Consider the following 25,857-nt stretch of genomic DNA (forward strand, 5'->3'; position numbering starts at 1 on the left):
TGCCTCTTTAACTATCCGCGGAACTCCCGACCCTTTCGCTACCCTGCAACTATCTCTGTCCTTTTTCAACACGTGTTATCCGCGATGCTTTACGCACTCCGATAGAACACGTTGGTTAGCGTCTCCTGCGTCTCAGCGATCGGTTTTTATTGAAGGGGGTGGGATGAGTCCGCGGTGTTTGTCATTAAACGGGTACAGGGGGCCGCGCAGAGACGGCCAAGGAAACTTTACGGCCTCGTCGTAAATAGATATACGCCGCACCGGGGGAAACTATTGTCGGGTGTTTGATTCGACGATGAGACAGAAGCGTGCTTTATGATTTTCCATAGTCTATACGCCCGCGGTTTTCTGTAACGTTTCGCTGAGCGCGTGTACACTTTACCGTCGCGTGTTCACAAGCCTTCAGAGAACCCACCCTCTTTGCTAGCCGCAGCCAGTCCCCACAGGGCACGTACGTATGCACGTATACGTATATCCGTCGCGAATAACCAGTGGCGTAGAAAAGATTGGGTGTACCGCGTCCCGTCGAATTCGAATGTGGGATAGTTTGGATCGTTCGCTTTGCGCGGACTCCGGTATTCTTCGACGTTGCGAAAGCTATTTGAAAGTTTAATGCGCCTGGTTACGTACCTTCGAATAAACGTTCCCGATAAAAATTCTGCCGCGCAACGATACTCGTGGGATATTAGCGAAATTAACTCAACGTATTCAAAATATTCCGCTGTTATCGTTAAAGGATGATCGTCACACATTTTTATTGAAACGCAGCTTTAAACGGGACACGCGATGTAACAATGTCACATTGTTACTGGCAATTTACATAGCGCGCGAGTAAATTGCACGGAAAAGAACCCAGGAAAACTTTCGTTTCGCGGAAAGGAAATTCGGGAGAACGCTCGTTCTTTCGGATAACTCGTAAGATCACCCTCTTCGGTTCTTCAGCCAAAAATTTTGAAAACGCTGCGACGTATCCGGAGCCGCTTTCGGCGACAGCTTTTTCCACGAAACTGTGCGTCCAGGAGCGAACCGTCTCGTACTCGGAATTATTGAATTAAACGGGAACTTCGACGCCGTTGTTCCGCGTCTCCGTAAAGCTGTGGAGGAGGGAAGCACTTCTGAACGCGTAAACGTTCCCTGCACACGTCAATGGGTACGCGTATAATCGGCGCGCTCGAATCCGGGTGATCATTCGAGCTAGGCAGCGCTGCGGAGCTTTTCAAGCGGTTTTTTGCGGTCGTCGACGGGCGCGAAGCGTTGCTCGAAGCTCGAGAGCTTTTTCTGCATCGCGCCTTTATGGTATGTAATGTCATTTCTCCTCGCCTCGGTGCTGTGACGAAAACACTCCTCCCGATTTCTGCCCGTCGTCGTTCCTTTCCCCCTTTTTTAATATCGTGCTCGTACACCGTCTACCCTCTTTCTTTCCACTCCCCCGTCCTCTCTGCCCCTTTCTCCATCTCGGTCCCTTTTTCCCTCACATTTCTCTCTTCTTTTTTTTATTTTGCACTTACCGCAATGTCAGAGTGCTCTGTTAAGGGGTTACTCCGCGGAAGATCGTGGTTCTTCCGATTCCGCTGTCACGGTATCTGGCCGCGTATGAGCCGCGACCGCATTTATCGTCCTTCTCGCCGACGTGGTCTCACAAAGGGAAACGATTCGAGCACAATAAAAAGCGACAATATATTAAAAAGTAATAGTACGGTTCTTTTCCTGGAAGCTTCGTGTCCCTTTTTTTCTTCTTGTTCCCTTCCTCTCTTTCTCTATCCCTTCCAGCCTCTCCCCCGCTTGTCCTTTTGTCTCGCTCTCGACGGGAACGCAGGTGGAGCGTGCACGATAAAAAGCATTTTCTACCAACCAAAGGAACGCTCTCTCCCTCTCTCTTTCTCTCTTCTCCTTTTTATTTCTCGCTGCACTGTTCCTCTCGTCGGCGCGAGCGTTATCGACGCAAACCAGAATTATTTTTTGCTCGGTTTATCGGAACCGCTCGCGTCGCTGCCACGGGAACGGCCATGGCCGCTTTGTTCCGCAGGAACGAGTTCGGATAGGATTCTAATGACTTTTCATGCTTCGAGTCCAGGACCGGGTCCAAAGATCCCCCTGGCGCGGCGCGGCAGCACCGTCGAGAAACTTTTCCGTCGTTGCTACCCGGCCCGATGCTCGTCCATCCGCGAGCGGTTGCGGCCGCCGATAAAACTTTTCGCCTGATCTATTGCGGCATCGGCAATTAATTCTCGCGCGTGGTCGGCTGATATCGACGCGGTGCCCGTGATGCCCGTTATCAGGAAGCGTGGAAATAGTGACGGTCACCGGCGAACACCGGATCACAAGCGTCATAGGTGTTTTCGCGGAAAATCATTTTTTGATCGTTTTACCAAAACTGAAACCGCTCACGGATATGCTGCCGTTCATTTCACGCTGAACCTGGCTTAATATTTTGATCCGAAATTGGATATCGTGACTTTCAGGACCATTGCGCTCGCGCGATCTCTAATCGTGTCGATGATACTAAACACGAAAGATTAAGCGTGATTTTTCCTGCTTCTTTTAGTTCCGTTACATCTTTAAGTTGAAAAGTATCTCAATACTTTGACCATGTTGGAACCGTATGAACCGATTGTTAATCAAACAGTGAATTATATATTAAGTGAATTATATATAGTATTTTATCTGTATAAAGTATTTCGGTATAAGTTTTGACGTCATTCCTTTCCGACTGGAAGAACCGTTCAAAGTTGAGTTGTTCTATGGTCGATATACCGATCCTATAAGCAGCAGCATTGTCTTCTGTCTACTGGACGGACCCCAAGTGTTTGCCCACCCAAGCAAATTCCATTTCGCCTTCATTTCTCTCTGAATAAGGGGCAAGATTCTTTTCTGCAATCCAACGCTCTTCATTCCTTGAGTTCTCCTTCGGCGTAACATTTGCTGTTAATCAAATTTATCCATCGGCGTACACGGTTGATCACTTTGATTCATCAATTAGTCAAATCGCTAGAAGAAACATCGCTTTACTTAGATCCGCTGCAGCGTGTTGATCGGCAACTTCCAAAATTGGGTCGCTTTGCGAACCAACGTCAACGTTGATTAACTTATTCGTCGACTAAGGATTATCGAGAACGACGAAACACCGGTCGGAAATAAGCTTGCATCGGATAGGGAGATGATGATTGAGGAGATTCGCAGTAGTTGCTTTCGATCGTCACGCGGAACGCTTTTTGCCGGATATCGAACGAACGTGTGCGGCGACTGATGGCTCGAGCCAATTGGCAGGCAAGCACTTACTGTAACAATGATGCAATTAACCAATAAACACGTTTTGCAGCAGTGCAACTGTACGTATGTCGCGAGAACTACCATACACGTTCAGAACACACGCATTGTCGCGAGAAGTCACGTTCCACATCCCAGCGTTGCGCGATTCTCCATCCATCTTCTGTGATCGCGATTTCGATTAGTCGTGGGTCTTGTCACGATCATTCCGGAGACGTACTTTTTCGGAATCACGCAACGAATACGAATATCCCGAGCGAAGTATGTTACACGGCGTTGCCTCTCTAATTGTCGCGTATGCGGGTCCGCGTGGCGACTCCTATCGTACCAAATAGGTATTCCTGGGTTTGCTCATCGTTTCTCAGTAAAAAGACAGGATTGAAATAGGACAAGCTCTAGAGATATCGCTAGCAATTAGATCTCTGTTCAGTTTCCTTAAAATTCCCATTATTCAAACCTATCAAGCATAGAGTGTTACTATTGTCAACTGTATTAGGTGCTTTTTCTTAGAAATCGTTTGACTATGATAAAAATTATTAGATAATGCTTAAGCATAATGCTTTAGCATAAGTACTTAATTACTATCGCAGACTTGAATTGTAATGGTATTGGTAACATCGAATTTTCTATAAAATTCAAAATGATAAATGAGAGATTGTTGTGTTATCAAGTAATAATAAAAATGATAATAATCACAATTCTTCGTAAATATGTATAAAAATACGATTATCATTTTTGAGCAATTGTCGGATTTATACGATATTTTTATCATGGTACGTGTCGCAAAATATAAACACGTCCCGTTCAATTGCGCCGATGATCGCGAACGTGAGTCAGAAATAAAGAGCTCGCTGGTACAGAACGTGAGAAACGACTGTGCTGTTTTTCTTTCGGTAATCGATAGACTTGCATGCGCAGGGTCATACAATATGTCGCCCGTAATCTTATATCATTCGATCGACCGACGAAATTATTATGTACACCGTGGAATCGTTTCGGTATTCGCTGATCAATTTTTCGCCGCGCAGAACCGACTGAACAATAGAGCGATGTAAATAAATTGGCGGGTCCCGTGGCGATTCCAATGCCATTAATAAACCGTGTGCGTTGACAAACACTCACGCTAAACAAACTATAAACATCCATGATCCTAAATATTCGTCATCGTCATTGATAAACGACGATTCCGTCGCGACTGTTTAAATAGGGACCCGCGAACGGATAGCAGCACGCGATCGATTCGTCGCACCGTGCGTACTCATGAAAACGGTTAAAAAGCAAAGAAAGGTGAAAACGCCGAATCGATCGGTGACATTATGGAGTCGAAGTCCGTCGTGTTCTTCGAAGGAAATTGTTGTCCTCTTCCCTAAAAAAGGAAAAAGGAGAATACGAGCGGTTAAAGTTTTCTGCAAATGAGATAAACGAGAGAGCGAGAGGGAGGGAGGGAGAGAGAGAAATGTTTGAGAAACGTCAGTCGTTCGTCACACTCGACTTGGTAAAATGCAGCGTTAACTCCGCATTGTTTGCGTCGAATAGCAACCGGTTTTTACGCGATTCGTTCGGACTCGCGTTACATTCCTACGGTACGATGGAAAGAGGGAAGAGACGAATTATCTGTCGCTTAATGCTTACGACGGCAGCGTAATATTCGGTGAGGCGTCCTATTTTTGCGAGGGGCTTATCCGGTTAAATGCGTCGTCGATATGTCAGGAGATAGCGAGCAAGGAATTCGTATCGAGCGTTCCAGTTCGATGACAAGCGATGACGTGTTCCTTTCCAGCTTTCGCGGCTCGAATTTATGCGGCACCGATTTCTGTGCCATGTATTACAGCGAATCGTTTCGTGCTTTACAGGCGAAACGTGCGCCGGCCCACTCTTAAATATTAACCCCGAAACGGTAATTAATTCCATGGATGGTAATTACACGACTATCGCGGGGGACGATTGCATGGTTTTCCGTTGCAACATGGATTATTATGAAAAATGTTCGTAAAAAGTTGCATTATTGCTTTTTCATATGATCATCAGATTCTCTTTGTGTCCATAAGAATCCATAGTAACGGTCGTTCGAGGACCGTGTACGTAACTTAATGAGCGTCTTATGTTACGTCTTACTCTAAACGTTCTCGTCAATGTGTTCAATGTAAAATTTGTAATGAAATATGCAGTTACAATACGCAATTCATTGGTATGCGATCAGCAATTATAAGTATTTGAACTTTGAAAACTTCGTAACAAAATAATCACACAAGATGTGATATCTATTTCAAATAGTAACTGTCCTTAACAATCAGACTTATCTGCGACGTCAAAATGTTATACAGTCACTTGTTCTCCTACTGCTTCATTTGTAAAGCAGCGTAAACGTTATTTCTCTTCCTATCGAAAACCAACACGACAAAACGATTTCCTTTACAGAATCCGTCGGATTACGTTTTGCATGATTTACAATCGGCGAACTACACCGACACGGGTTCGAGCCACGGTGTCATTAGTGAGCCACCGTAATTTCTTCTTCCATTTGCCTGGCAACCGCAAAATTTCGTGACGAACATACTTCGCATGTCACCGGCCATTAAAAACCGTCGACCAAACACGGTCTACGTTCCTCGGATCCCAGAAGCTGACTGCGGCCTGGTTCTTTCGTCCGCCCGCTGAACAATATGCTCGAAGATCAAATGTCACCGGGCGGAGGGTAAAGCGATAATAATTGTTTGCGGTGAGTCGAGGTGGAAAGGTCGTCAATAGGCTACCATCCCAACCAATGGGGGATGGCGTGGCGACGGTAACCGGCACACGTACGGTACGTATACAAGGCTTAAGTGTACCGAGTTAGCGACAGGAAAAGAGGTTCGGGGGTAAGGAGAGAAAAGGGGTTAGTCCCGACCAATATGTTGCCGAAGGGGTGAGAAGGGCAAGGTATACAAGCCAAGCGCCACAGGGTCGAGGATGAAACGAACGGGGTCGGAGGCAGAGATAGCCAGGGAACGAAAATGAGAGAAGCTAAACAAGCGTGACAAGGATGACAGATGACCGAGGAGACTGAACTCCAATCCGAAAGATTCGTGTCGGCGAACGGGACGAAAGTAAACCAACCAAAAAGTGCTGGTTCGTGAGAGATTGTAGGATTGTGGCGGAAGGACTCCGAACGGCAGGGGCCAGAAATAACAAGAAAATCGTGTACAGTGTACAGGGTGGACAAAATGCGGATGACTCCTTTCGGGGTTAACTTCTTGAATGGAAATAAAGTTGTGCATCTATGTTTCCAAAAATTGTAAGTTATACTGAGTTATTATTTTTCAATAAAACGATATGAAAACCAGTTACTTTGGAAGGTTCCGCTTGTCCCTTAATTACAAAATGGAGAATTGTACTTTTAGCTAGCGAATAAAAATCAGAGTATCTTGTTGTAGTTAATAAAAAGTCGAAATTTAGTAGTAAATAAATGAGTTTTTCCTCAAATCTCGTTATTATATTTTCTGATTGTGTTAAATATTTCAAATGTTACAATTGATTTCAACAATTCAACAAATTTTATAAAGTTTCTTATGAATTGCAGCTGTATTTCAGTTCATTCCAAATAAATTGTAATAAATTAAGAAACTTATTTCAGTATTCCATGAAACGAATTCTGATCAAACCTTAGTATCACCCTGTACATGAAACCGATGAAAATCTTGCCTGCGACGGCGTTGCACAGGTATCGGTACCCAAATTCGTCGTGGACGACACAGGTAAAATTTTCATTCGGCCTAACGGTAAATGGTTTCGCGCACAGCATCGACAACTTAAATAAAACTCCATATCCGCCTAAGAAGATTAACCCAAAAGCATTACCCTGGCCAAAATCCTTTCCCCTCGTGTAAGTTCGATCGAAACCGAAAACACCTTGAATCTTAAGCAACACCCCGTAAATTGTCGAGGACGACGTACGTATTTATTGTAATATTTACGAGTGGCCGAGAACAATATGGCCGCATGGCGTTAATGACACGATTCCCATTCCGTCGGCCATTATCGGTACGCGAAATTTCGCGTAATCGTTCGAACGAAGAGATAATTATTTTAAAATCGCGCGAGGGGCGCTCACGCGGCGCGATTCAATTTAATAACAGTTTGGAGAAGGAGTCGCGGCAGCGGCGGAGCGCGGTGCGTCGGCGGCGTTCATTATGAAGCGATCAAATTCGCGTGTAATAAAGAGGAAGGCGAACACGGGTTTCCCAGCGCGCGCGTTAGCGATGTGTGTGTGTGTTCACCGTGTCCCGTAGTAATAATTTAATACGCGGCCGGTAACGCAGCTACAAACTTCGCCGCAAGATCTACCGCGCAAATCTCGTTTTTGCTCGAGCAGTGAATAAAAAAAAGAAAAGGGTGCAAGGAAGGAAGGAAGGAAAAAAGAAGGCAGGAAGGCAGGTAGGAAGGAAGGAAGGAAGGAAGGAAGGAAGGAAGGAAGGAAGGAAGGAAGGAAGGAAGAAGAGAAGGAAAGAAAAAAATGCAAAGCGGATCGCAACGAGAACGGATTCCCAGTCTCGCTGAAACGTATAAGCACTAGGGTACTAGCAGTTCGCATATACATGCGGCGAGGACGGAGAAGAGACGAACGAGCTAAGAGCCCCGATTGTCGGTGGTGTGTTCCGCAACGTTATAAAATGAGACGGAGCGAGACCTAGGCAGGCGGGAGGGAGCGAGACAAGAGAGACGCTGTAGAGTGACGAGGCTCAACCGATCGAGCGAGGGGAGACCACGTGGTGTCGCAGCGAGCAGTGGGAGGGCGTAGCAAGCGATGCTGCGGGGGAAGGAGAGGGAAGAGCTTCCCCTCGACTCTGCGGTGATTAGTTGATACCCGTCCGTTGTCGAGGGTGGTTCGTTCGAGCTGCGTCTTTTCTTACGTGCTTTCACGTAGCGTATTCGTATCGTTGTGTGTACACCCTATGTTTCTGAACATAGTCCAGCATTCTCGTCGTACTCTGTGAACCGTATGTGCGTTGTTTCTCCTCCCGGTATCACTAGTTTTTCATTTTTTTCAACGGGATCTTTGTGAAACGATCCCACGAAACTGTGCATCGAACGACTATCGAAGAAGAAAAAGTGACCAGTGCGCGAAGTGTGTGTGCGCGCCGACGACTGTACCGTCGCGTACCCACTGTGTTTTTGCTTTTTCTCTTTTCGTCGCTCGAGAACCTAACCTCTCCCCATCAGGCCCCCTCCCTTTTCTCGTTTCTCGACGATCGTACGGTTTTTTTCTTGTTGTTCTTTCCTTGGGACCAGTGAATAATAGTGGATACTGGCTATGACCTGGGATACTGTTGGATATACCTGAGGATAACGGAGGACATATCCATTACTCCTGACAGGACTTCGTCGTGACTGGAGGGAGCCAACATAACCTCTTCGAAGGGCTCTGACGATAAGATGTACCCCAGTGCCGGTATAAACGCGGCGGCAGCTGTGGCTGTGGCAGCTGCGGCACGGCACCCGGTAAGTGCTTTTATTTCTTTTTCTTTCTCGCTTGATCGTCATCCACTTCTCCTCATCCTCCTCCTCTCTTCGCCCACATCCTCACGCGCGCAGTCTTTCTCCCCTTCCATCGCTTCTTCTTTCGATGACACACGTGGATGCTTGACAGCAATGACTGGCACCGATTCTCTACAAAAATAAAAATATCAGAAATGATCATCACCGGTATTTATCAGTATGCGTACTCTACCGTTGCAACACCAAAATCTCTTAAAGCGACGAACCTGATTTGAACTCTTTCCACCGGTGCAACGGATTCAGCCTCACCGCGATGAGCTCAAGCCCGTGTCCGCCGGATACTACGCTGTTCGTTCAGCGTCGAATAAACTGTGGCATTGCTTCGGTATTTTTAACCTTCTTGTGCCAATTGTATGTGGTGTGAATGAAATTTGAATATAGATTACTAATTTTGCATTTAGCAAGTAGTTTTTCTTCGTGTTCGTTTCATTTTCGCGCGATAGGTAACCGAAATAATAAACGTGTAAGATGAGGATAGAGTTGGTTAATATTTGATCTGTGTGGTATACGACGTTTGAGAGGCCACAGCAATGAAATCGTTTTAGAAATGTATCGGTGGAACGGTATTGACTTTTAAATACACGCTCTTAACGAATTTCGCGTACTATAATTACAGTTTAACTTTCGAAACAAAATTATTGTTTATTACGTTTCGTCTATTTGAATATTATTAACTTATAAAAACTGAACGAACTAATTTAATCTATCCAGTAATCCATCAAGAATTAAAGAAAAAAGTAACAATGTAATTACGGGAATAAAATCTGAAGCCTTTTTCATTTTTAATTACAAAAACGCGCCTAACGGCTCAGCCTACAATATTAATACATACATCTATGTGCTACAATGTAATTCCCCTAATATAAATTCGTAAGTTTAAAAGAATTTGTAAATCGCGTTATACCGAAACTACATTACGTGAATACCGTGTTAAACGAGCGATTACTGTATCTAAAATCAGTATTCTACGTATAAATTAAGAATCATTAGAATCCAGAACTCAATTATCGAACCTGTTGATGTACCTCGAGTCTCTTCCGAGCAGCAGACTATGTCAGTGACTCTCAACTACGTAAATCAATAGTCCTTTATACTATATTTCATCAGAGCTCGCGCTATTTATTTTTCAATCGCCTTATTTATCTCGAAGAAAGGGTATCACCGGTTCATAAATATTGTTATTACCGCGATGAAACGATTTCAGTAAATGTGGAGTACAGGAAGGGTGGGGTTCACGGAACTTATCGCAATAAAACGACCGTTCCGCTGTTGTTTGACGCAAAACGGTCGCGTTGGCAGCATCGTAATCGCGCACCGACTCGAAGAGGAAGAAAAAGAAACCCGATTCCCGGTAAACCGCGGTCTAGACACCGTTTGCTTTTATTTTCGATTGAGCCTGCTTATCGAGCACGTTTCTACTTATCGGGGAAATTATACACGTCAAAAAGAGGTCCCCGATTAACGTGCGCCGCTGACCTCGCCGCATCTCGCTGTCAATAGCCGGCCATTACCGGTTCAAAGTAACCGTGAAAATATTCAGATCGTTCGCGAGATATGATTAACGTTCATCGTCTGTATACTCTGTTTCCCTGACATTGTTATGCATGCGCGCGGGCGCACGTACGCACGCACGAGATAGAGAGCGTGTGCCGGCCGAGCTCACTTGTCGCTCCGTATAATACAAACCCAGCGAAATTAAATTCAACCTTCCCCGCCGAGCTGCCAATTTAAAACGTGTACCGCCCGTAAGAAATAAGGTTGCGAAAATTGCACCTGGTAACCCGTCGTCGTCGTCTCTCTTTGTTCTCTTTTTCATTTTCTTTTTCGTTCCTCGAATATACTCCACTACCATCTTTCACATATTCTTTCTTCCCTCGTTTCTTTTCTTTGTCACCCCCCCCCCCCCAATTTTCTCCATTTTTCCCGCAACTCACCCTTGCTGAATACGTATCCACGCCTGCCCTAGCTGGTACAGAAATCTTTTCAGTTGTGAGCGTACTTTCGATAAGTATTGCGTTCGTTGCAGTATACCGATCTGGGGGTCCTCTATCCATGCTAATTCGAGTTACCGATATCGACCAGGCCCAGCCGGCTATAGAGCCTGCCGTCGAATAGATTCGTCGGCCATGGAATCTTCCCCTGTCTGTGTGTCTCGAGTGTACGTGTGTGTATGTGTTTTTTTTTTGTATCATTGGCGTCACTCGAACGGAATAGAAAGGCAGACCTGGAAAGTACTGTCAGAGTATTTTTTTTACGAGTTCCACGGTTGAAACGGCAACGACGGCGAGTCGCTCGTACCCGCTGCCAGACGGGAACTCTCTTTCAGATCGTTAGTCGAACGAATCCCCGGTCTCGTATTTATTTTCTCTCGATAGTTTACCCACGTTCCACCCTCTCCCTCTCCATCATACCGCTTTTTCCCCACTCTTTTCGACCCCTTCTATATCTCCCTATCCTTCCACTCTTCTCTCTGTCTTTCTTCCGTTCTTCGCCGGTACACGCGCCCGGTTGAAGCTTCGCCACACGCGTGATCGCTCGTTCCGATCGTCGGCTGGAGCCTTGTATTTGATTGGACCGCCGTCTGTGGTTCCTTTCGGATTCGTATTTCGTTTGTTAACACGTTCCGGGATCCGTTTATAATGTTAACGATAACGGTTCCGTTACGGTGTTTGAACTTGGTGCGGTCCCTGGTTTATTTATACGCTTGAAATATTGCTATGAAAGTAGTAGTAGCAGCAGTGTAGCAATGACTTTTTAATGTTTTTGAAGCTTTCACCATAACTTTGGTGAATAATGAGTTTTTAATGCTTTTTTTAAAAGTATGAAACATTATTGAGAAATCGAGAAAGCGGCTTAATTGGAAAAGATTGAACAGCCTGTGATAGAGCCGAAAACTACTTGAAAAACATAGCAGGGATAAAATGGTGTTTTCGAGATCGTTGTATAATAGGCAATTATTCTATGTGGACGACTAGGTAGGAAGTATAGCATTTTTTTATGAGAGACTTCATTTATGAAATAATCGCGCGTGAAAATTTGTCGGGCGCGTATGCTATGCAGCAGGAGTCTGTTAATACATCTATTCATGACTTATCGTTTCCGCCATTTGTAAATACCAATGCGCGCGTGTCGAACAAAGTTTCGATGTAGATTATCTTGGGAATGAAGAAATTTGATTGTACGTTATCGACTTATTCCTCTAAGTAAATTTTGTAAATATCTTATGTCAAACAGTGAACAGTGGATTGAAGATTTGAGAGTATTCGAGAATAGAGAATGAATTAGAACAAGTAAATCATAAAGATTTTATGTGAACGTTTTTAAAGTTCTGTCTAGTTGAAGATAACAAGTATTGACTGCGTAATTCATCTAGAAGTCATTACAAAACCAATGCTATAACGTTATGTAGTTTTTAAAAGAAGGCGAGTTTTATTGTTAATTAGATATTTATTGTCCCGGGGTAAATTAAAGTTTAATTGTTCGACCATTGAACACGGTAATAGTTATGTTTTCGGTACTACTAATAAATAACTGGCTGTTATTGATAGTTTAGAAATAAAGTAGTGTAATATTCAGTAATCACAATGGGTGCATTAAAAGGTACAACAATAACAGTCATGATTTTATTATACAATGAGTGCAGAAATAATAGAAAGTAATAGATTTACAATCGATAAATATGAATAGAATATAACAGGTTTACAATCATCTATACAATACGTTAATTGCGTTAGGATTACCGTATAAACTGCTTGGAGCTGTTAAGTCCAACCGTGTGTATTATGAAAGATGTTCAGTTATCTAGTACTTTTTTTTTTTTGCTTACATTGGAAAGATAAATAGTTTATAGACATTCTAACAGTTCCTAGAAGTAGCTGATACGCTGTGGAAATAATAATTAACACTTCGACAACTACGGGTTTCAAAATTATTTTGACTGCGTTTGAAAATGAGTTTTAAACTGATCTGCTATCCCGAAACCTTGCATCCAGCATTTTGTTAATCACTGAAATGTCGTATAAACTTATCTACGTTCAAGTATTTCATACTTGATGCCATTAACAGTAGATCAAAAATTTACGCATGCTTTTACAAAAGTAAACGCCCGATAGATCTATTTGAAGCAAATTACGTGCGATATTATCCATGAATCAGGACAAAGTTTCTAAATTACCAGGAAATACAAAGAATTATAATTGCAGGCCCTATAACAACTGAATAAAGCAGTTAAGAAAGTTATAAAGAGAATAAAGTTATCGAAACTCAAATATAACAGCATATAATCCCAACTGTTTTCAACTACCCAAACTACCCAAACGACAAATATCTTTCCTCATACATTAAATAACTGCACACGGTATTTATTCACCTTATTATCCAAAAATAAACAGAAATGAATGAAATAAAATCCTACTTCCCATTGTGGATTAAACCATTGAATATAGTGCCTGTGTACTTTATTATTCAAGAATTGTAAGAAGAATAAACAGAAAATTGTATTCAGAAACGTGGGACGAAAACGGTACGTTTGGAACCGCTTTGTACCTGATGGCATGAAATGGCACTGTTGGACGAAGGAAAAGGAGCAAAGGAAACGAACAGAGGAGGGAAAAGTGTTCGTAAACGGAGATCGTCGACGGAATAATATTTGGCCGGCGAGCAAATTTTCATTCGGCCGTAAACAGGCCGCTAGCTGACGCGGAAAAGCTCGTCGGAACGACGAAAATAAATCCGTGTACCCGTGACCGCCGTCGTCGTTGCCGCCGCCGGCCAATATCCACGATTACATTACGTCCGTACGTGGCGTCGTGTATAGATGACGCGCGGTATCGGCGATTACCGACCGAGTAAAAGGGAGGAAAAAGGGGGAGAAGGATATCTCGGACGAGAGAGTAGTTGCACGCGGGTAGGAGACGAGGAGGAGTAAATCCCGGATAAGGAGGGACGTCTCTGTCGCTCAGAATTACCTGGAACTGCTGGAACGCTTCCAATACTGTATTGAAAGTGGAACAGATTTCCTCACTTTGAAAGCCCGGTTTAGGTGATCCATTTTTATTCGATCCGCTGTCACACCGATCGTTCCTTTATTTTATTCCTGTCCCTTCCCCGAGTTGCCTGCGTTTTACAGCCACGCGTCGTCGTCCAATACAAAGTTTACCAGCGCGCATCGATCCGACAAAAAACAGAGCAATTTCGCGATCGAAAATACCCGGGGAATTTCAAATAAAACTTGTCCATCGGTGCATGCTTACTTCGCCAATGCGCGGAACACTGCAACGTGTTCCGTCCCGGATTTAGCGTCTTCGAGTTTTGCGATTTATACCAAACGTAATCTCGGATCGCCGATAAACACGGAAAACACGATTCCCCGGATGCGTGTTTCTCTTCTTCGGTGCTTTTTTTTCCTTTTTTGTTTTGTTTTGTTTTAAGTCAAAGTTCGCTGGTGAGCGGCCTGTTACTCGTCGCGGTAACATCTGGTGTAATTTCTTTCGGTATTAAACGGTCCGCACACGTGCGTCCGGCGTTATCGTATCACGGGGAAGCCTTTCAAGCGTGTGTAAGATCGGTGAGCCGATGGAAGTTAACGCTTTCAATTTTATCGTGGTAACGTGCGTCCGCGCGCCGGGGCTTCCGTAATCGATAGGGGCTAATATAAAAAATTCACCTTCGAGGACACGCTCGCAAACCCCTCCGGTCGTTACTTCGACTGGCCAGCCAGCCAGCCGTCTTACGCTTTTCACGGGTTTAATCCGGTAATCCTTATTAACGTTGCCGGATCGTAAACTTCGAGCCCGGTTTCTTTGCAGGCTAGACTACAATTTACGAAGCGGACAGTTCATTGTTGACAAGTGTCTGCTCTGCAAACACAGGTGTATGTAGTCCTGCTGGTAACGAGCGGAAGGAAAACGGGGATAAATAGGGTTGAATTGGAAAGAGGTAAGGGGAAAGGAACGAAAAGAATGGTTAGGTTTTATGGTAATACTGAAAATCTGATATAATAGATGTATATTATATTATCAGGTATACAATTTGTACAGAAGGTAGAAAGAATTTTATATACGACAGTACGGTTCGCTTACCATGATCAGAAAGACAAATCTTTATGAATTGAAGTTATTTTAGCGTTAATTATTTACTAGAGAAGGAAGGAAATTGTTTGTCATAGTGTACATTTGTTCTATGAATTAAGTATAGGAAATGGAAAGATGACAGCTAATTTTAACTTGAATGAAATGAATAACTTTAATATTTGCAACTTTCAATTATAACTTGTTATAAGAGAATTTCTTGTGCGTGTATGTATTAACGGATGTCGTAATTAAACGGTTATCCAACGAAAGTATTACCTGATCGTCGTGATCGCCGCCAACGTCGATTATGTTTGCCTTCAACTGTTTTACTTTGAACGTCTATCCAACTTCGTAACCGAAATTTCTCGTATGAAGCACTTTTAGAAACCTTTCATGGTTCTGAATAATATTTCAGTTAACACCGTTTCATCATGTTTAATCGAACGAAATCGATGACCCGCGATAAGAGAACTTTGATTCGAGTAGTTGAGTACACTAAGTTTATCAGTCACGAAGGCAAAAGTAAATGAAGATTTCTGGTGAAATCGCGTGGAATTCAACCTCGTTGCCCATTGCTGTAATGCAGTATGTTTGCACTCTGATATACTTTTTTGTTGTACCGTTAATATTTCTTCATATTGAAACCGAAGGTTGTATTTAACGATGCTACCTTCAGGACTTTAGTCTGGTTATGAGGTTTCCAAACGGAGCTTTTACGCTCGTTAGAAAGCTGCCTATATTCTTCGGTATTTTCTACCCGTTGATGGGACATTTTGTTAATCTTTTAATAATTACTTATATTTCTCTCTAAATCCGTGAATGCTCTCGGAAAGGTTGAGATAACGTAAAATTTCTAATACCCTTTCTCCATTTGCATTCCTCATAAGTATAATTAACATTTGCTAGATATCCTTTAGTTCGTAATTTCAGTATTTTAATGGTGGAACAACCACTCAAAAATTGTAGTTGTATCCAGAAATAAAACCAGAATACACTTTCTAGAGGAAAGGTATCCCCAAATCAATCATGATTCCGCGCAGAAGGATTTCCGAAGCAATTCCCTGTCGAAGTTATCGAACAATTTACCAGGGCTAAAAAAATCTCCCATTTTTCACGGTTCACCTTGTACAATTCGAATTCCGTTCCTTGGTTCCGAATAAAAAAAGAAGAATGATTGGTGAAAAATTAAAATATCCGGTGCGGCCAGATTGATGGTGGGGGGTGGGTTCGACGGATTGGAATCGGTGATTGAACGAAGCCTTACCCCTTAATTACAAAATCGCGATACGTGCAAACAGCGCGGCGACAGCGATTGTTCGTCATATAATCGTCGTCTGGCGCGCGGAGAGGTGAAGGTAAGAGGGAGAGGGAATGGATTGGGGCCACGGACGATGTGTCCTGAGGGGGGAGGGGCATATATTCAGCAGGATCAGGGCGAAATTGAAATCGAGACGAGGAGGACGACGATTGGAGTGGGTGGGGAACGCGCGGCGGCAGGCCGCTGGGGGATGGGGGTCGAATAAAGGGGGCTCCGAAGTACGATTGCACGAAATTCGTGGTCCGCACGCTTGCGAGCTTCCGCAGAGACCGCAATATGCATTGGTAATTACACGGGATGAATTACACCGCGGAATGAGCGAAGCGTGTTACGTGTAATTGACGCGCATTATAAATCTCGCGACGTGCAAATAGCTGCTCTGCGGCGGCCTCGTCCCCGCGGACCGCTCCACGAATCGATGCCCGAGCATGACCATTCTTTTTTCTTTTTTCGAACGTCACTTGCCCCGGACCTCTTTGTTTTCGCTTCGTCGAAATTACTCTTTCGTGGTAATTTCGGTCGGCTTCTCTGGTATGTTTCCAATGGGGATGAATAACAGAGCTGATTAAGCTAACCCCAGGAAGTTCGGCGAAAATAAGTGAACAAAAATGATTGATCACTTGATTCATGATTTATTTTGTGGTTCGGGTTTGCAGGAATTAGTACGAATCGTTTTTTAACGAGAAAATATTAGGATTTTTCTTAAATCGATATGAAATATATCCAATTCATAATTGGTAACGTGGCTGATGATATTAAATATTAGATTAATTCACTTTTCTTTCATTCAGACTCCATATAACAATATTTCTTCTACCATTTCTACCCCGGTGCAGTTTTTACATATCAGAAGAATAACGTCTTCCGTTGCCTAGGGGATGTGGACGTCCCGTTCCCGCGTTATCCTCCGCTTGCTGATGAAAAACAGACACGGAGGTCTCCGAAGCTATCGTCTTTTTTGAAGCGTGCTTCAACCTGGCCTCGGTATATTTTTTCTGCCATTCCATTTTTCTCGACAATTGAAAATAGAATGGCGGGAGGAGACTTTAATTTGCTCGGCACTCGATCGTCGGAAATCGCTTGGTCCCTGTTCGCCGACGAAGCCGATCCTCGAGGCAGATGAGGCGAGAGAGTTAGGCATCTTCTCAGGGTCCAAAGAAGAGTTACACCTTTCTTCTCGCTCTCGTGTCGTGACTCAGTTAAGCGGTTCGCTGCTTGACCGAGTTGACACAGGCGGTGTTATTGGCACTCTGGAGGGCCGCCAGGGTTGTTTACGTACAAGCTGTACAAATATTATTTCCGGGCAAACTGGTTCGCCGATCATTACGAAACTCCAGGCGGAAAGTTTTAACAGCCCCCCCCCCCTTCTCCTCTTTCTGTTCCTCCTCTTCCGCCTCCTCATCGTCCACTTCCACTCGGCCCTCGAGACGATACTTTAAACTTCCTGGCGAACCGATTGTTATACAGGATCGACAGTGTTTCCGGGACCGACTATTCTCCATCGTGGCTGGATGATTTCGTGCCGCGACGAATTAACGTTCCGCACTCGAGCTGACCGAGCACTCAAGATACTCAAGCCGAGAAAAAGTCGTGGAAATGTTCGGATTCGTTCGACTGATTTGGTGGTTCATTTTGCGGGATCGATAGTTGAAGTAGTTAAAATTATTTTGAAAAATTATAGGGACTTTCATTGGTTTGTTTGTATGTTTGGCATTGGGGTAGTCTTGTTGGGAGTTAGGAGTGCTTTTAGAGATTATATCAACGATTGAAAACTGTTACATTAATTTTATAAATTATTTATATAATAATGTCTCCGTCTATGATTCTGCGACTAAATGTTTACAATGAATTCTTCGCAATTCATATATTTTCGTTCAAGAAATCACATAAAGCGCTTCGACAATCATCGACGATTGAATACATCTGGCCTGCGACTCGAGCAACACAACGCGCGTGGACTCAAGAATAGAAATTTGTATAAAGAAAGTGAAATTATTTGCAGTTGAATCTCTTCTCAAAGGATATCGGTTGTGTACATATGTAACAATATTTGTGGAATACGGAATACTGATTCGGAATTAAGAAAAAAACCGCGGCGAGCATTGGGAAGTAGGACGATAAAAGTTGCGCGGATGTGTGTGCTGTGTTCGTTTTCCAACGGCTGATCGCGAATCGATTTCGAGGCGAGTCACGAAAAGAGCCACTTGAGATATTCCCTGAAACACGTCAACGACGAGCACACGCTCGCTCGTCGCGTTATTTATAAGAGCAACGAGCCCGTGTCGTGATACCGTGCGATAAGCGTGCAATTGGTTCGGTTCACTTATCGATGAGCACTCGGTGCAGCAGTCTGGACATTCGGACATTCTGGCGTTCCAGTGAAATGCACCTTCGGAAGTGCGCTTGTGACCTGCAGCGTCCGTTTTATCTTCTCGTGGTTCCCCGATAAAATTGTAATAGACCATTTATATTTCAGATAATCGGTTTCATCGATGACGTAGCCTGCGTCAATAAAGGCATTCAAGAAGATCGTGACTCACTCGACATGGTATTAGCCGCGAGAGTGTAGGTCTCTATACCATTTGAGCACAACTTTTTTTCGCCACCGAGTCAGCTTTGACGCAAGCGGCATTTAAGGTATACAATTAAGATCGTGAAACATGAAAGGTTGATTTCATGGGTTTACAGTAACTGGTCTGAATTGTCTGGTAATAATTTAGTATGTAATTTGACCGTAGTCGTTAGATAAGTTCAAGATTAAATCTTGACTAAATCTTTACGTTTCTTCAAAATACAGCATTATTAAAGTAGTTCCGAAATAAATTAAGAAAACGATCTTGCGATGACCTAGCAAGTTGTTCACTTAATGCAGTTCTATTTATTTTATGCGTTACCATATCCATCGCACCTTAACGAATCAGAGAAAACAGAATTATTTTTCTTTATAACCACGTTGCCAGTTTCACGCGGTGTGCTTATAGAGAGATAATATTGTAGTTACTAAAACAGTTTCCTCTATTTACTCAGTTTCTACTTGGCGTTGACTTTGTGCACCAAAATAGCAAAGAACATCCTTCCGAATGATAGATGTGCAGTCTCGTCTAAAGTACAATTAACTCGAACTACCTTTCAGTCGTAAGTTATATCTTTTTCTGAAAATTATCCATTACAATTACATTTCTTTATAACTTTGTAATTATCAAGATTTCCATTTCAATAGTGGGAACTGTTTAACAGCGTGTTTTAGAGACCTTAAATCTGTGATTGCGTAAGTCGTTCTGAAATTGTTATAGATAAAGCACTTATAGAGGAATGATTTAAGAAAATGGATAATAATGTTTTTGTAGAGCATATGGTGCTGCTCTTTGTTCAATTTACGTTTTAAATTATATAATACGTTGCCCACGAGGGATATTATACCCTGGAAAGGTGCATCACCTGATATCCCATCATAGGATACTGCGCAAAAGTGTGCGCTTGCCATACGAGCGGCGTTACGAGCTTTCTAACGACGTTGGGTCGGGAATTAACGCGCACGAGTCGGAGCAAATTACGTCGTGGTGCGCAATCTTGGGTCAGTCATTAGTTTATTGCAATATATCTTTGCTACGGTTAGCCGCGAGACTTTGTTTCGGCGTGATTAAACCGATTCCCCTTTGACCCGCGGTTCACCTCAGGAGTTGCTCGAGTGCAGCTATCGCGGGCGTCGAGCATGATGCAACACTGATTCGTCTCACAGTGGAATAATTTTTCAAACAATCCGTCCTCGTGCATTTTTTTCGATGAAATCGCTGTTTTAACTCTTGAAACACGTACAGATACTGAAAGTTCGTAATTAATCGTTTGTTAATTTCTTCACTCGTCTTTTTAACCTCTTGTGTTGGGAAAGATGCAGGTCGAGATGTTTTCGTTCCAGAATTGCCAATGACATCTTATACGCATCGATAGTCCTGTCGCATTACGCATACTAGATCATTTTGAAATGTATCATCCTATATAAAATGATTAATAAATGAAATTAGTGGACACATCTAAAATAGGTGAAAATAAAATTTTTCACACAAGGCTTTGCCAAACTTTTGGATTTATTTTCAGATAAGGAATAATAAAAATTTATTTTAACAAGAATTTTCAGTAGACATGTAAAAATGTTGTAGATCAAGATATTTTCTGCTAGTTGAAAAAGTGCTTTGCATCCATTAATTGTCTAGATTCATTCTTTCCTTTTTAAGCATCCGTTGGATACTTTCAGTTCTTCTTGAAAACTGAAAAAACTGAGAAGCGAGTGCATTGTTGTCGCGATAATACCGACTAATTTGTAAAGGAGGGACGGATGATGGAAATCAAGAACCCTATTGTCGGTAGTGAGTCCTTCGGGGAACATGTCGGACAAAGCTCTTACAAGCACGGAGTCCTTAAGATCGCTTCATTGTTCACAGACCGTGGGCTCCTCCTCCACGGCTCATAGAGCACGGCCGGTTTACTACAAAATTGACGATATTATGCGCTCAACGCCTGCCTCTTTTACCCGACGGAGGCGAAGAAACATGTTGTATTGTTTGGGATCCACATTGTAAATATTTGCGGATGTTGTTACTTGGGCAAGGTTGGTCAACGAACTTCATAAAATTGGTTAGGCGTGACCCCTGATAACACAAATTATCTGTCTTACCGTGATGTTCATGTTTACTTACTGAAATTGTTAGAAATATTTCAAGACACTTTCGTACGAAATGATCTGAAAATTTAAAGAACCGGAGTTGCACGATAAATCATACTATGTGTAACGTATTTATATAGGGATCAATTATATGAATTTTATTTTTATAAATTTTTCATTCAAGTTATATTATAAAATATTTTCTGCGATATTCTGGCCAATTACTTCATCCCAAAAGGATTTGTTCACTTTTTTTTTAGACTCACTGCGGAAAATATTTTATAATATAACTTGAATGAGAAATTCGTAAAAATAAAATTTATTTGATTTGCTTTTTATTTTGATACAACTTTATAATGAAAGTATAACTATAACTATTAATACAAACTGAATACGAGGTTTAAATTTCATCCGGGATTTTATTCTCGTATGGATCCGAATGTTTATGTATATTTTATAAATGCATAAAGAATCACCTTTACCCTTTCCACAAATGTAACGATGATTTTCGATCTTACGATTGGAACCGCCTTGTCAGGACTCGAAGTTATCCGACCGTATTGTGCGTCGAAAACTTTTCGTTCGCCAGTGGAGGACCTTCGTTAACGGGACCCCTCTTTCTTTCTCTCTTCGGCCCAGGTTGTGTATAATTAGGAAAGAAGGTATGGAAGAAGTTTTAAGCAGGTCGGTGGGTAGGTGAGAACAACAGGGTTCTCGTTCGTGAATAGGGTCCCCTTTCACCCCCGGCAAATTTCGTGCGCCGGCCGGTGTGGATTATTGCGAGGGGACGGAATCGACTACGAAATTGAAGGGCTCCGGGCAATTTGGGACGGACCGCCCTAAAACTGCCGTCAATTTCCGCGTTAATGGCCGAATTCAGGAAATGGTAGGTGGACCCTCGTCACCATTAAAACGTCTTCGTATGAGTATCGTGCTCGCGAAGGACTGGGAAGTACCCGACTCCATTTTCTAAGGAGTCTCTGGGCTGTCTCTTTTCTTGTTTCTCCCCATCTCTTTCTCTTTGTTTTCCTTAACGCGCATCGATTGCTTATTTTGTAAGGCGAGCTCCAATTATAAATTAAAATCGTGCCTGGCATAAACGGAGCAGAAAATTGAGGAGTTTCCAGCGTCGCGCCCTCCTTTTCTCGGCCGTAAACGTGCTCAAGATTTTAAAAGAGCTCGAAGATCGTGGCTAGATTCCCAGCTACTGGCGTTGACTTTTCTAGTTGCGCGTTCGTTGATAACATCGTGGATGGACAGCGTTTAGCTGTGATTCTGGGAGGAACAGACAGTTTGGGATTGTGGCGAATAAAGGCTACAGTATTTTTGTGATTGTAGACTTCGATGATATTTATTTTCGACATCTGTTCATATTGATTATCTTCAAATTATACAGTGTGTTTTTATTAGACTCTGATGTGCGTAGTGAATCTTTCTTTTCATACTGGACTGCGAAAAACGGTATAAAACAGGAACTCAAGTATTTTTTAACACTTATATTATCATAACATAATCTCTTATTCTCGTAGAATCTGTCAGTACCAGAAATTATAAACAAAACCATATAACTCATCGATTGATCAGGAACAAAGAACTTTCTCATGAGGGTTCCAACTTTCTCTCCACTTTTATCTATAGAAGCACTTTACGATCCATAAGTGCGACCATCACTCACATTAAAAAGAAAATCGGAAAAAGGATTCATTGAAGCCGCCGATGACGCGCATGCAACGTTCACGCGGTTCATAACACGTGTAACCCTCGCACGCGCGTGGAAATGTACGCATGTATGTAGGTGTACACTCACTCACTCTCTCACTCACTCACTCACGCACTCACGCACGCACTCACGCACGCACGCGTTCCGTCCAGTGTGTGTACATTGTTCGCAATAATGAGGAGTTTGCACAGACTGGGATCCCGACGTTCTTCAAACAAGGAGAGCAAGGACAAACAGTCCTATATGGACGGATGGACAAACACACTCAGCCACGAATCACACACCGCGCACCGCCACCCTTGCCAGGCATGCGTACACGTTCTCTCTCTCACTCCGTCTCTCCTCACTCTACGTGGACGCGCGGTCTCTAAGCCCGCGGAGCCGCGTCCGCGGCGCGTACACGCGCGCACTCGCTCACGGAACGAAGCCTCTTCAACCGCTCCCACCACGGAAACTATCGACCATCACCCTCGTTCAACAAGCACCATAAGCGATATGGTGGCTAATATTTGCCGGGCTAAGCACACAAATACAATACAGTACTGTTTACCGTCGCCAGTGGCGCTCACTCGGTTTTGATCGACGCCGAGATACTACCAGCTCGTTTGTAATTGCGTCTGCCCTCCTCTCTCCTCTCTCGGTTCAATTAGAAAAATTTTCAATTGAGTGTGGTGAAGCAATACGTCAGAATATTTTCTCATCGATATCTTGGTTACTGTTTATCGATACAGCAATCTATGCTTCTCTGTGCATGTGTGTAATTTACTATTAAATTTCTATCCGTTGATTATAAAGTTAATTCAGTCACGGCAATAAAATTTTGATGGTTTACTTACATGAAGAAGAACTCTTATAAGAATCTTCGAAGTAATACGCTGGAACATCATCACTCGAAATTGTCACTTGTATTCATATCATATCTAATAAGTAAGATTCTGTTCGACTTAAGAAATCGATACAAATTTCTAATTGTCCTTCAGTTCACATTGTTACCAACAAAATTACAATATAGAAATCGTATCGATGGCGATCCGGAGCGGATGTGTTACCTAGCTTCTAACGTGTGGTCGAAAACTGTGTTCCTCTTATCGACATGGCCGCCGAAAGGACATACTCGAGATAAGCGATGGGCGATCAAGATCGATTTTCGGTGTTTGTAGAACAAGCATTATCGCAGTATCAGTGCTCCGATAAAGTGTTTCCCGGTTATGATTTTTGTAGCCGTGATATCGCACCGATATATATTTTCGTTGACTCGGTAAATTTAATAACCGAATGATGACGCCGATCAACGTTCCATCGATAACGTTAATTATATATATGTAATTTCGAAGTTAAGACTTCCAATTTTTTTATATCGACAAATGAATTACGATCCTTAACTTTTTTTTGTTAAATTAATTACTGGATAACGGTATCGATTGTCACATTAAGAATTTTTCCATGCAACGACTTTAAGAATACAAAAATAGGTACCCAGGAAAACCCGTAATAAACTCTTTGTGTGGAAGATTGGTTATTTTCGTGGACACGTTGTCAACGTGCCAGGAACATATTACTGATGTATTACAAAGTCAGGACAGCGTCCGATTATTTATTTTAGCCCAGAGAAATGGGTTCGTTGAAACACGATGCTTGAATTTAAACTGCCTAGTATTACCAGATCACAATTGTTCTTCACAACATGTTTTCTAGTATTTAACAGTTTATTTTCTACGCCGCGGTTTAACCCTGAAATTGAGATGGACCTCCAGGATCTCTAAGAAATTTAATAAATGATTGATACTGTCGTTATACTCACCTTTAACAATTGCTACAAATTAGTTTGAAAGAAGAAAAACTTACAAAATTTCGGGGTCATAAAAACCGCAGTAATTTCTATTTCTCCAATTATAAATCGCAAGATCGTTACGAAGCAGAAATAACACATTTTCGAGAAAGATATCTGGCTATCATAAATCTTCACGAAGCATGCATGATCCTGGGTACACATAAATTGTTTCGGAAATTAAATTTATAGAAGACACTCTAGATACACGAAACTCGGTTAACAATATAATGTTACTTCTAAATCTAATACCTTTCAAATCAAAAAGATAGCGTTCTCCGAACAATTATACAAATCATTCCCGTCCATCCACAGCCAGAAGCATCTTCACGAATCCGTTGATTCTGCGCGAACACGCTCACCCGTGTTTTTTGCTGCAAAACCGCACAGCTCGCGTATCGGTGGAGAGCCGGTCTCCGCGTTCGCATTCACCGTTTCGTTTTGAACTGCGAAATTCACTCCCAGTAGCGGCGGCGGCGGCGGCGTCGTCCCGCCTCGCTGCAACCTGGCGTGACGGTTAGGTCAGCTGGTCGGTGGTTTGCGAACTATCTCAATTTGCCTAAGCCGCAACCGCGGCGACCGCGGGAACCGCAGCTTCCCTCGTCCGTGGCCACCTTTGCCCCTCTTTCTCCGCAATTTCAACGAGTATCGCTCGCTCGCTCGCTCATGCCACTGTTTCACTTTCTTTCCTCGTCTCGGCTGCACGTTTGGTCCGTCCGTGTCCCGGGCTGAACATTCCCTTCCCGGTGGCCTCTATCTCACAGGTGCACCATCTCGAGAATTTAGCAACTACCAGTCTCTACCGGCGGCGTAACCTCTGACCGCAGACCCTCGCGCAGAGAGAACGACACCAACCGTCTTCCTCTCTCTCTCTCTCTCTCTCTCTCTCTCTCTCTGTCTCTCTCTCTCTCTCTCTCTCTCTCTCTCTCTCTCTCTCTCTCTCTCTCTCTCTCTCTCTCTCTCTCTCTCTCTCTCTCTCTCTCTCTCTCTCTCTCTCTCTCTCTCTCTCTCTCTCTCTCTCTCTCTCTCTCTCTCTCTCTCTCTCTCTCTCTCTCTCTCTCTCTCTCTCTCTCTCTCTCTCTCTCTCTCTCTCTCTCTCTCCCCCCCCCCCCCCCCCCGCTCCGTCTGTGTACTTTGTCCTGCCGTAAGGTCAAGCGATTTTAATGATACCTACCGGGCGAGACGTGATAGCGTGCCTGAGATTCCGCGAGGAATTACCGCGTCGACCGCACACGCTTCGCTGGTGGCGGCGACCCAGTGGAAACGTATGATTGCCACTGAAAGTGGTAGACAAAGGAGGAAATTGGATTCTTTCGCGATCGGTTCCCCCGAGGCCCCGCGAACGATGATTTTGGCGATCCTCGTGGAAATTGGTTTCTGATGCCAGCTGTGGGACGCTTCTGAGATCTGTAATCAGCGGGACCCACTTTTCTGATGGGGATCGTGGTCCGTGGAGAT

General features: G+C 43.3%; 1 protein-coding gene across 1 annotated transcript in view; it reads left to right on the plus strand.

Annotated features, from left to right (window-relative positions):
- Positions 1 to 8,082: 8,082 nt before the first annotated feature.
- Positions 8,083 to 25,857, plus strand: part of LOC116428820 (protein groucho) — a 59,618-nt gene continuing 41,843 nt past the window's right edge. The window contains exon 1 of the mRNA XM_076371237.1: positions 8,083 to 8,745. Coding sequence (XP_076227352.1) covers positions 8,680 to 8,745 — 66 coding nt within the window. The 5' untranslated portion in view covers positions 8,083 to 8,679. The remainder of the gene's footprint in view (positions 8,746 to 25,857) is intronic.

Source organism: Nomia melanderi, chromosome 10, assembly GCF_051020985.1.
Source record: "Nomia melanderi isolate GNS246 chromosome 10, iyNomMela1, whole genome shotgun sequence".
Classification (NCBI taxonomy): domain Eukaryota; kingdom Metazoa; phylum Arthropoda; class Insecta; order Hymenoptera; family Halictidae; genus Nomia; species Nomia melanderi.